The sequence below is a fragment of the Mesoplodon bidens genome (genome assembly GCF_964165515.1).
Source record: "Mesoplodon bidens genome assembly, chromosome: 2".
Classification (NCBI taxonomy): domain Eukaryota; kingdom Metazoa; phylum Chordata; class Mammalia; order Artiodactyla; family Ziphiidae; genus Mesoplodon; species Mesoplodon bidens.
The window spans coordinates 21544033-21557043 of NC_138177.1; the positions used below are offsets into that span (position 1 = coordinate 21544033).

Genomic DNA, 13011 nt, shown 5'->3' on the forward strand with positions numbered 1-13011 from the left:
CTCACATGTTTAACTCAAAGAGAATCACGCCTCAGGACGGAGAAGCACAGAATTGTTAAAAAAGTGTTAACCTCTATTTTAAAACTTTTTTCACTAGAATTCAATGTTTACCATATAGAATTTTTAAACAAATGTCGACTGTAAACTAGTAGTTGAGGCAACTTTGGATAATCATTATCTTTGACTTCTACCAGATCTAAAAGATGTAATAAGGGATCAAACATATAAAGCACTTAAAAAAAAATCCTTACAATATGCTATTGTGCTTTTGCCCAGGTTTTAAAAATTCATAGCTTGGCTTCCTACTGAAACAAAAAGACTTCAAACTAAACTCTGAAAAAACCAACTTTAAAGACATTTTGGGATTCTGATCTTCTCTCACCTATTTCAAAGTGACATAAAAAACTTCCAAAGAAAAGCTTAATATTTGGAAGGAGTGCAGAAGACACGCCCAAGGCAAAATATACAAAGCTTTAGAATAACTTAGCGTCATCCAAAACCTATGCGACGCGGCAAAAGCAGTTCTAAGAGGAAAGTTTACAGTGATACAAACTTACCTCAGGAAACAAGAAAAACCTCAAACAACCTAGCCTTATATCTAAAGCAACTAGAGAAGGAAAAATAAACAAAACCCAAAGTTAGCAGAAGAAAAGAAATCATAAAGATCAGAGCAGAAATAAATGAACTAGAGACGAAGAAAAAACAACAGAAAAGATCAATGAAACTAAAAGCTGGCTCTTTGAAAAGATAAACAAAATTGATACACCTTTAGCCAGACTCGTCAAGAAAAAAAGGGAGAGGGCCCAAATCAACAAAATTAGAAATGAAAAAGGAGAAGTTACAACCGACACCGCAGATATACAAAGGACCATAAGAGACTACTACAGGCAACTACATGCCAATAAAATGACTGTCCACACTAGAAGAAATGGACCAATTCTTAGAAAGGTACAATCTTCCAAGACTGAACCAGGAAGAAGTAGAAAATATGAACGGACCAATTACAAGTACTGAAATAGAATAACTTAATGTCAGAGCACAAGGAAACCTGAGGGATCGCCATGATACCCAGAGACTTCAAACCAGGCTGAAGGAGAGGAAGAGGTAAAGAGGGTCCACCCCACTCTCTGCTCAGTTACCTCCCCCAGCCCCCATTTCATCCAGAACCCTTCCAATTTTATCAGCATTGGAAGTTTGAGGTTCCACCTAAATATGACATTGAAAATAAATTTCACTGCTAGAAAAAGAGAAGTGTGAAAGAGTGATATCACCAATGAGAGAAGTGAAACCATCTGCCCGGTTTCACAGAGCTAAACTAGTGACCGAAAGTTCCAAGTCCACGTCTTTTCATTCCCAGTGTTGCCTTCCGTAATATGTGACACCAGCTAGAGAAGAAACAGCAAACATGGTGTTTATAGGTATGAGAGCAAAACTTTGTTTCCTTCATAAAGAAAGGGGTTCTTCCCCCCAGATTAAAATGTTTGTGATGCTGAATATACTGCGTATTGATAACATTTATAAGATCCACTCTGTGCCAAGGGAACTGTAAAATAAAGGGCAAGCTGTGGAACACATTTGCTACAGTAGGCAGTTTAAACACAGACCATCTTTTGTGAAAGGCCGGGTGTAAGTACTCACTGGTGTTTCACTGAGTAGTGACAACTAGCCACCTAGAAAGCTGTGACAAGACAAAGGGTTTCTGCAGTGACCACAAGACACCACAGTACTTACAGGAGGCAGAGAAACCTGCCCAGTGATCTCAGGCGGACGCAGGCTCACAGGGTCTTCTCCTGGGCCTTCTGGTTCCCCAGACGGGTACGGCGGGGGTGGGTAGGGGGGGTACTCCTCGAGGTACACGTCAAGCAGAGGGGGAGCTTCTGGGTTTGGCTCTTCCACGTTGTTCTGGAAACTTGGACTGCTGTCTGGGACTCCTTCAGGCTCATACTCAAGGCCTGGAGAAGGAGCGGGCAGGTCACTGCTCTCTGTACTGGCGCTCCCTGCTTCCCCCGGGGATACCGGCTCAGGGGCCAGAGGGAGCGCCTCCTCCTCTGGCTCCACGTGCAAATATGGATTCTGGGTCTCCATCGGGCTTTCCGGGCTGGCAGTCCCAGAAGTGGACTTGGATGCGTGTGCCGGGACGGAGATGGTCTCCATGGCAGCGATGGTGGTCCTCTGATACAGAAGTTTCTGAATATTCGGCCCATTAGGACCCTCTGGCTCTGTAATAGAGCTGCGTTTCTTTAGTGGCCGTGGTGCGTTCGACAGTTTCTTTCGCAGGGCTTCTAGGTCAGCGTCGCTCTGGTTTCGGTAAGGATTAGATAAGAAAGGCAGTAATTTGGTTGGGCTCAGTGGCCTAGGAATTCTTTCGTTTTCATGGGTCTCCTGAACTGAAGAAATGGGCTCTGTTTCAGGTTCCGGGCTGCCAGGTTTGCCCTGGGTATTGGAATAAATGTTCTCTGGGAGCTGCTGTGGGTTCTGGGCAGTAGCAATCACAGGCTTGCCATAAACTAATTGGAAATGGAAAAAAAGCCCTGATTAGTATTAATTAAACAAAACTAGCAAATAACAGACATAGCTAACAATAATTAAAGCCTCTTTTAATTTCATAGTTATTACGTAACACCCTTCAATACAACTAATTTTTAAAAATAACAAACGACAAAGCAAGGTTTCCATCATTGCATGATAAACTTATTACAGAATCAAAACCCTCATTGATTGTAAAGAGGTACCATTATTTTATGTACCAATATGAAAGAAAATCTTGTCAATTATAATTGTAAGAAATCACAGACCGTAGTATCCAAATTTAAAATGTCAAATGTAAAAAAAAATTAAAATAAAAATAAATTAAAAAAACGTCAAAATGTGAAACAATTTAGAATCAGTGAAAACTGGTGAACCTTTCACGTGTCCAGATTAAAACTAAACATGCATTATCCCATCTTTCACAATTTTCAAAAGGAAATCAATATGAGAAATCATTTGGCTTACAAAATTATTAATAACCACTTCTATTTACCGAAACTATTCTCCTTAAACATTCTGATTACATCATTATCTAATTCCCAAATGATTATATTAGCAGTTTTCACCAGACTCATGAAAAACAGTAAGGTGTAGCATATATACTAATTCTCTGCTGTGTAATTACTTTCATGACATTCTGGGCCACAATTACGTGCTTATTTCATAACTAGAAAGCCATTTTCATTCCATTAAAACAGTGAATTTTATTCCAGTCCCATAAGCTAATGACTCTTAGAAAGAACCCAACAAGTTACCAAATTATGTATGTTGAACACAAAGTAATCTTTTTGTGTTTTATATTTAACTAGCAACTGTGTCCTCATTAGAACAACTTAAAATATAGTAGAGAACATTAAAAAAAAAAACATATACAGAGGCAGCTGTCTAATCCTCTATGCACCAAGAACATCTGGTCAGACCTACAGTGAAGACACATCCCTCTGCGCAGCGATCCCCTGCAGGCACTTTTCCCCACTCACCGAGGAGCTCGTCCGTGAGCAGGAAACAAACGCACACAGGAAATTCAACACAGAAGGCTATGTCATCGCTATAGGTTTTATTCATCAATTTTCATATTTATTTCATTCTACTCACATTTCATTTTATTCACCCACCATCTTCAGCTACTACAGTAGCTGACATTTAGCACAAACTCTTTTAAACTCCCCATGAAGAACAGAAGCCATAATGAAACAAATCTCTTAGGACAAAAGCATCCGTCAAAAGAGGTACAAGTCACTGTGCTGTTTACTGATGGATGGCAGCTCTGGTGTAGGATGGAAACGCATCCACGCAGGTGAAGATGAGACCAAGAATCTTACCGCTCGGAAAGTGGGGCCCTCGGGAATGGGACTTGGTCAACGCGCTCTGCACGGCCTGCTGGAAGTTTTTGCCGGGAGCCTGGTGCTGGGTATACATGGAGTATATGGAGCTGGCAGCCACGGTCTGGGGTTTTCTGAAGGGCGGAAGGAGGGTGTCCTTGGAAGGCTGAGGCGTGAAGGGCCGGACGGCAGCAGCAGGGGGACTTTCTTGCTTAGAACCTGGAGGAAGGGTCTGGTCTGCTTGGCCAACTGAAGGCATGCTGGCAGCCAGCAGGACCCTCTGCTGCTGCCCTGCTGGTTTGGGTTTGTTTCCCATGGATGCAACAGCCGCTGACAACTGCTGAGGGTTTCCATCTGGCTTAATGTCTGAGGGCGACTGATTAGTTTGTCCAAAATAAGGCAAATTAATCTGTTTCGGTTTTGATGGAACAGGAGGAGGTACCTTAGCGACATTCTTATTTGCAGCCTGTAAACACACACAACAGCCGATTAAAATACTGTGTAACTGGGTATACAGGATGTTCCAGACAACCTAAACTTCACAAATGTTAAGTACAGACTGAAAAGACTACCTCTACATTTAAAAATCATTAAAAACTTCTAAATCTCTGAACTAAATCACACGTAAAAGGGACTTCAGTAATGCAATACAATTCCTGCCCCGTACGATTTCCTCCACATTGCCCCTTCCTATTTGGGCAACTATAAGTGGCCACTTGAAAACTTTTAACTGCCATTTTACATATTCACGGACGGCACCAATAACTGAAAACCGTTCTCATTCATCGCAACTTCACGCCATCTGGGCCACGTGGTTAAAAAAAACTCCTAACTTGGAGCATGCAGCCACAGACTGGTTATCAAAGGTTGGGATCCTAACAGTTATGGAAGATTCATCATCAGATTGCTTGACATGACCTAAGCTCCAAATGTTGAAGAAACAAGGTAACTGAGCAGCACAAATACAATGTGCTTCAATGGACTAGTATTTTTTTAGAGAATCACACAAAATATGACCCAGAAGCAAGCATGTTAGTCATGTTCCAGTACGATGTGAGACCACAAATATACTCAAGCAACAGAATTTAAAATAACAGGATGCTGTTGTATTTTCTAATCTTCCAGATAGATTTTGTTTTTTTCTCTCCCTTGCATAATACTTTCTCTCTTATAAAAAAAAAAAAAAGTATATAGAATTACCGTTAAATCTTAAAACTGGGATATTCTCGAGTACCTGAGCATCCCGCAAGATATCTTCACTGCTCTGGTTCTTCCGGAGGGTACCAAAGGCGGGTGGGGCGGCAGACTGGTCCACGGTGTCAAACATTGAAAAGGGACGCACTTTCTTCTCCTTCTCCCTCAGCGGAACCTCCCCATCATCAGCTGAAGAAGACAGGGAAAAAAAAAAGAATCACACTGATAATCAAACTGCTTGGAATAAAAGTTCTTATTCACACATGTTTCTCTCTCCTCAAATGTATACCCACTAAATGCTCTTCTATTCTTAAATTAAGTTGATTAAAGGATAACCCAACACTACAATGCTCGTACCTTAATTCCCTGGCTAAATGAAGCTGTTCTGGAAATAAACACAGTCCCTGGTCTTAACACACCAGAAAATAAGCTATCTAAAAAAGAATACACAGAACCTTTAGATGCCCAAAACAGAATATTCAGGAACAGCACAAGTAAACCTCACCTTGGTCTGGAGCGTTCCCAGAGCTTTTGGACACAGAAGCAGAGGCTTGTTGGCTCGAGAAAAGGTCTGAATTCGGAGGAGTCCAATCAGGGCCAAGCAGGTGGATTTTAGAGCCTAGAACACAGAAAAGCAACTGCAATAACCCAGCATTCTAAGGAGATGTTTAATGGTTCACTTTGCTGCTGAGAAGTTAAATCTCTAAAAATGGGTTTAAATCTCAGACTCACAAAAACCCCAGTAAACTTACTTAGAAAACATCAGATTTTATACTTGTAAATTTAAGAGTGTTCCTGCTGACTCAAACAAATTAATCACCATCAACAGAAAGTCCATTTGAAGCAGCAAGGATGCATTACTCACCAGGTAAGAAAACGTCACCATCCCGCCCAGAAAACGCCTTCCAATCTAGCAGACCAAGGGCTCGCTGGTGTGTCTTACATAACCACCACAAGTGATGCACACACAACAAAGGCAAAAACACGGACTTTCAGCCCATGGCTCTGACCACAGTCTTGGGTAAATCAGAGTATTCAGGTTTTTTCTACACTGGTATTTAAGTTTCCAAGCCATAGCTTTTATTTTTCCTTAAAAAAAAAACAAAACTAACTCTTTCTACAATAAAACCCAGACTATGCAGCATTACTGCTTCACAGTGGTAATTACTGCAAAATAATAAATAATTTTAAAGTTAGCTATTATTTACACATGATAGTATAGTGGTTAGGGAAAAGAGACGATTCTATTTTTTTTTTCTCCAGGGGTCAGTTTAATAAGCTCATTAAAGGATGTTTTTTGCCCTGCTTTTCCTACAACTCTTCCTTCATTTTTTCCTCCTATTATAAAAGTCTGGCTTGCACCTGCCCCCCGCCCCCGGCCAAGTATCTGAGGACTACACACAGAATGCAAAGACCACTAACACAAGAAGCCTCTGTTACTTTCACTTTTATCTCCCAATATGTTTATTACCTTTATTCTAAAAATTATCATCAGGCAAATTCTCACACAGAAACACATACGAATAGCAAACACCAATCATCAACAGAATGGACCCACTGTCACGCACTCTGTGGAGACAACACCACTAACATATCTGGAGTGTTTACACCACAAGGAAAGTTCTCAAGTTATTAACATCAGATCAAAACTGCCTTATTAACGAGAAGGAATTCAAAACAATTTCCAGGTTTTTAAAAACCTGATCTTTTATTTCATTTCCTGAACAGAACCCTATATTACTTAGGGTTAAGAAAATTATCATTTCTTAACCCCAAAGAACACAAGGAGATTCTTAGAATTGCCACATAAACAAGGGATAGGAAGACATCTTTTTAAACTCAAACTTGGATTAAAAAAAAAAAAACTAAATTAAAAAAAAAAAGGACTTGCTGTGAAGCACAAATAAAAGGAAGGTGTACAAAAACAACAAACAAATAAATAAATAACTCAAACTTGGGGGAAAATCATAGTGAGCACGGGAGCAACTAAGCCCTGGAAGGACTTGGAAATGCCTGGTTTTACCTTTCACTTGTGAAGCGGCCCCAGATCTCATGTTGGGCAGTGTCTGGACTTTCATGGACCCCTCGGAAGCCTGCATGGCCCCAGGCCCATCGGGCAGGGCTGGCTTCACCAGAAGCTCAGGCCTCGAGGGAATCCGGGGCATAGTTGACGACTGGATATAGGGACCGACCGCAGCCACTCGACTCGGCCCCGACGCCCCCGGCTGGGGCAGGTGTCCATCAGACGAAACCTTAGGAGAAAGCACAGAGCCTTTAGTATTGCAAGTCAGGCTGGATCTGACTCAGAAAAGCCTGTGACGTGTTCATAATTTTGTTAAAAATCGGCACTTTCAGGATCTAGCCATCAAATCTACAAGAGATGTCCCCGAACAAAAACACCCCATGGTGAACTCTCACCCACACTTTATTACAAGAATTAGAAAACAGAGCAGAGCTCCGTAGGTGATAATATTAAAAGTATAAGAACAGCGGATTCTCTTTCAAGAAGTCACAGGTCCCATCCCTTTCCGGAGGACGCACCGAGCAATGATTCTAAAGATGCTGCTCCAAGTACTGACCTCACTGGGATGGTCGTCGTCCCCTCCTCCCTCCCCCTGCCAACAGCACACTTACTGGAAGGTTCTCTTTCTGCTGCAGGGCCGCCTTCTTCTTCCACAGCCGGTCCCTGAGCTCATTAACACGCTTGTCCATGACCGCCACTTCTGAATTGCGCTTATTCAAGCACTCCCTCTGTTGTTGCAGCTTGGCATTCTGCTCCTGGTTCAGTTTGTTTCTTAACTGAACAAAATTAAGGGAATAAAAGGTAGCCAAGGAGTAGGAAGAAAAATTTCTCAAACAGATAATCACATGGCTCGCTATTATACAATTTCTAAAAATGTAAGGTCCCCCCACACTTCTCATCTCATGGTTTAAAATTAAGTGTTGGACCACCAGCTGTGGTCATAAGGAACACCTCAGATTTCCTGTTTGAGGTACTATAAAGTTTATTCTGGATTCTGCAAGGTTTAGGTCTTCCTCCTCCTCCCCGCTTTAAGGAAAAGAGGCCGAAATCCAGGACTTCCTGCCCCTTATGTGGACAATGCTGTCGTCCTAGAGAGGATGCGCCACTGAATGTCACAGGCGGCCACAGTTTACCTGCAGCTCCTTGTACAGCCGGTCAAGCTCAGCCACCGCGGACTGGTTGTCATGGTGACCATCAATCCTGCCGTTCTTGAGCATCTCTAGCTGTCTTGTAAGTTCCTCTACTTTTGACACAGCCAGAACGAGCTCCCTCTGCTTTTGCTGGAACAAACTATTCATCTGTTCAATTTCCTCCACTAAAGTAAGAACAAGAAAAGCAACAGCAGTTGAAAAGAAAAATGAGAAGGGACTGCTTTCCGGGCAACCAGGATGTACCATAAACTTCCTCATAAAAAGTAGAGAAAATTTTCAGAAATGTCCTAGAATCAACCTATTCCTTTATAAGCACCTCTAAATCAAACAGACATCTCTAAATCAAATCACTAAAATTTTAATTAAAATGGTATTGTAGGGCTTCCCTGGTGGCACAGTGGTTGAGAGTCCGCCTGCCAATGCAGGGGACACGGGTTCATGCCCCGGTCCAGGAAGATCCCACATGCCGCAGAGCAGCTGGGCCCGTGAGTCACGGCCGCTGAGCCTGCGCGTCTGGAGCCTGTGCTCCGCAACGGGAGAGGCCACAACAGTGAGAGACCCGTGTACCGCAAAAAAAAAAAAAAAAAAAAAAGGTATTCTAATAGATGGAGCCATTATATGCATAAAAATCCTTACCTTCATCAAATTTTCAGTCACAAAATAGAAGAAAGAGGACTTCAATGCAGGGGGCCTGGGTTCCATCCTTGGTCAGGGAACTAGATCCCTCATGCATGCCGCAACTAAGAGTTCGCATGCCACAACTAAGGAGCCCTGGAGTCGCAACTAAGGAGCCCACCTGCTACAACTAAGACCTGGTGCAACCAAAAAATAAATAAATAAATAAATGGGGGGGTGGAAACTACTACTACTACTATGTTTTCCAAAGGGAACTTGGAAACCTTGTCTAAAACATTCAACAGCTGAATTCAATTCAGGGGGAACCAGCAGCATCAAAACTGCAGTGAAGGGCTTCCCTGGTGGCGCAGTGGTTGAGAGTCCGCCTGCCGATGCAGGGGACACAGGTTCGTGCCCCGGTCCGGGAAGATCCCACATGCCACGGAGCGGCTGGGCCCGTGAGCCATGGCCGCTGAGCCTGCACGTCTGGAGCCTGTGCTCCGCAACGGGAGAGGCCACAACAGTGAGAGGCCCACGTACCGCAAAAAAAAAAAAACTGCAGTGAATTATACTTTTCCAAAAAAATCCTTTTAAGTTGATCTACATACAGAGTCTCATCTTACTCTTCTTACTTACTGCAAATTTATATAAACTTCCTACACCAACGTGTTTTCTTATACCAATGCGTTTTCTTACACCCAAACAGTTTAACACTGTAGCATTTAGCACTGAGGTAAACCAAATGGGAGCAACTCACCAAGTTTCCCGTTGCTTAGCCTCTTCTGTTCCACGTGGCCTTTAAGTGCTCTCACTTTTTTCAGCTTAGCTTCCTGATTCTCAGCTATTTCTTTGAGCCTCTTAAGCTTCTCCTGTTCAGCAGCTTGTTGCTGTTGACGTTGATCTTGCTGTTTCAAAAACTTTAAGCGCTGTTCCTGCAGATATAAGCCATCATCAGACATGTCATTTTAAACAGCAGACCACTAACCCACAATTAATCTAACCACACCCTGAGGTGCCCAGGCTGAGGTACACCGGTGGCGTTGCTCTGGTCTCACCATCTGTCCTACACGCTATCAGAACCACCTGGGGAGTTTGTGAAAAACAGACTCTCCCAGGCCCAAGCGTAGAAACTACCTCTTAGGGGGTAAGATCCAGGAATCAGTATTTTTATCCAAGTGGTCCTTATGCAGCAAGCAAGCAGTGATCCTTGAACTAGTTTTCATGAGCTGCGGCTATCATTTTAAGAAGGAGCTCATGTAGAGGGGGAGGCAGTCAAAGAAAGCTGTTAAATGATACACTTCGAAGTCCAATATGGATTCAAACCCAAGCTCTGCCACTTATTAGCTATGAGACTTTGGGCAAATTACATAATCTCACCAAATCCACAAGTCTCTGTCTTCACCTATAAAATGAGATGATCACTAGTCCTCCTAGGGCTACACTGAGGATTAAATGCAATGTGAAATGTAAATCTCTGTCAACAGTATTGTACACAGTTAGTACACACTCAATACACCTAGAAAAGAGCTAAAGAACTACTTAATGCCTTTAGAAAACTAAAATAATGCAACTTACAATTTTATTTCTAGTATATTAAAATTTTTAACTGAGTAGTATAGCCACACAATTTATAATCAAGGGTAAATTTCACAGATTAATATGGCTAAAACATACAAATAACACAGAAATAGTTTCAAAATAAGACCCTGAGGGTAGAGAGTTATTCTGTTAACAATCAACCTTTTTCTTTGAATTCATGTCCTTGCAACTCAAGGAATGCTGTGTCAGCATCACATGGGACCCTGTTAGAAATGCAAAATGTCAGACTCCAACCCACACGTACTGAATCAAAATATGCATTTTTAACAAGATCCCTAGGTGATTTGTATTCGTATTAAAGTTTGAGAAGCAATGATACACATGATTTTGAAAAAGCTGGTGTCTGGCATCAAAAGTAGAAAGGATGCATTGGAACCCTAGGAAGTATTCCAGGGAAGGCCACCGTGCATGTTGAGAACCACCTTAAAGAATCCCTGGCCATCACTTCAAAGCCCTGCTGGGGACCTTGCTACTCAAACCCTCAAGTTGTTCACCCCAAGTGAACTTACAGTCCCTCAAAGACTGGTCGGCGGCAGAGACTGGGTATTTAGACCAGGGGCTGGCAGACCTGCAGGCGAAATCCAGCTTGCTATCCGTGTTGTAAGTGAAGTCTTCTCGGCACACTGCCACACCCATTCGTCTATGGCTGCTTTCCTGCTACAACTGCAGAGCTGAGACAGCACAGCCTGCAAAGCCTAAAATGTCTCAGCCCTTTACAGACAAAGTCTGACAACATCTAGCTTAGACTAGAAGCCCATGGCTGGCAGAAGCAGCAGCAGGGAGACTGGTTTTGATAGAAATGGAGAGGCTTCCCATATTTTCTTTGTCCAAGGACAGGATGAGAATTAGGTGGTGGGTGAAGAATGTCCCCAGATAGAACAGATGTATATGTATAACTGATTCACTTTGTTATAAAGCAAAAACTAACACACCATTGTAAAGCAATTATACTCTAATAAAGTTGTAAAAAAAAAAAAAAAAAAAAAAAAAAGAATGTCCCCAGATAAAGGTAAGCAGCCTGTTACCAGGGCCAAGCAGCAGGTGGGGACAGGTTTGCATGAGCAGCAAGCTCCTCTTGCTGTAGTACTGATTCAGGAGAAGGTTAGCCCAGAGTTGTGCCTACAAGCAAAGCTGAAAGGTTCTTTCCGCTGTTCCTGTTTTACTGATACTCAACATAGCGTGGTTAACTCTGATCAGAATGGTGGTCAGGAAGATCTGGAACAACTGGATGATTTAAGGTTTCTACAAAATGCTGTAGTGAAGAGAAGAAAGCAGGTACCCTTCAGGTTGATGGTATCAACACGTATCTATGAGGTAACGGGTTTACTAGTGAGGATGGGATGTAAACGGCTTTACACACACATTAACAGGAGTGGCCTGTTAGGTCTTTGAAAACACGATATTACCTTAGTGGCCAGCATTTGTTGCTGGGCCTCAATCTGTTGTTGCTGGCGAGATGCCATTTCCTGAAGTTCTGCAAGTGTCAGGTCCATCCTAGGACTATTAACCTACCAAAAAAAAAAAAAAAATGCAAACAATCCAACTTAGTACAAAATGATCACAGAGATTCCTCCCTCAAAGGCCTATTTATAAGTGTCACCTGAACCAATCATGACAAAATTATTTAGCCATTTTTCTCCCATAATATTAAAGAAATCATTAACTTTTATATTAATACCCCACATTGACTTATTAACGTATATAACATACAGACCAACACTCTTCTAAGTTGTAAATTTAAATTAACTAGTTTCAATAGTCAGTGACACAGATGGAACAATTTGGAATTACCTCGTTCTATAATTAATTTAAATTAGGAAGGCAGTGTTTGACCATATTAAACATGATACTGGGACACTGGCAGCAAACCTAGAATACAGTCATCAAAACACCCTTTAAAACTATGACACTAGAATTTTTAAAATTCAAGATACATTGGGTCATCAGGGACAAAGCAAGATGTCCACTCTCTAAACATCCATTGGACGTGGTCCTAAGAGGTTTAACCAGTGCCACAGAACAAAAAAGTAGAAATAAACTGTATCCAGATTGAAAATGAAAAAGTTCCTTTTCTGTCTTTACACAAAGACAACACAATCATCTATGAAGAAAATCCTATGGAATCTACAAAAAAGCTACCAGAATAATTTATTTAGCAAGAATGCAGGATAAAACATCAATATGCCAAAATCAATTATATTTCTATATATTAGCAACAACCAGAAACTGAAAAAAAAATTATTTTAGTACCATTAACAATAGCATAAAAAACATGAAGCACTTAGGAATAAATTTAACACAAGATGAGCCAGATCTGCACACTGAAAACTTGAAAACATGGCTGAGAGAGAGAAGACTTAAATAAATGGCGAAGTGGTGCTCATGAACCGAAAAACTCAATATTGTCAAGACAGCAATTCTTCCCAAACTGATCTACAGAGTCAACAGAATCCCAACCAAAATCCCAGCAGGCTTTTTTTGTATAAATTGACAACCAAATTCTAAAATTCCATATGGAAGTGCAAAGGACATACAACAGCCAAAACTCTGAAAAGAATGAAGTTGAAAACATACACTA

The 13011-nt window shown here is 41.6% G+C and overlaps 1 protein-coding gene across 3 annotated transcripts in view; it reads right to left on the reverse strand.

The window, feature by feature from the left end:
- TP53BP2 (tumor protein p53 binding protein 2) overlaps window positions 1–13011 on the reverse strand; it is a 192825-nt gene that overhangs the window by 12012 nt on the left and 167802 nt on the right. For all 3 annotated transcript variants that reach the window (XM_081218912.1, XM_081218910.1, XM_081218911.1), the window contains 9 exons: window positions 11840–11941; window positions 9592–9766; window positions 8202–8383; window positions 7680–7844; window positions 7069–7297; window positions 5551–5664; window positions 5086–5234; window positions 3852–4317; window positions 1732–2507 (listed from right to left, as the gene is read on the reverse strand). In XM_081218912.1, the coding sequence (XP_081075038.1) occupies window positions 1732–2507; window positions 3852–4317; window positions 5086–5234; window positions 5551–5664; window positions 7069–7297; window positions 7680–7844; window positions 8202–8383; window positions 9592–9766; window positions 11840–11941 (2358 nt within the window). The remainder of the gene's footprint in view (window positions 1–1731; window positions 2508–3851; window positions 4318–5085; window positions 5235–5550; window positions 5665–7068; window positions 7298–7679; window positions 7845–8201; window positions 8384–9591; window positions 9767–11839; window positions 11942–13011) is intronic.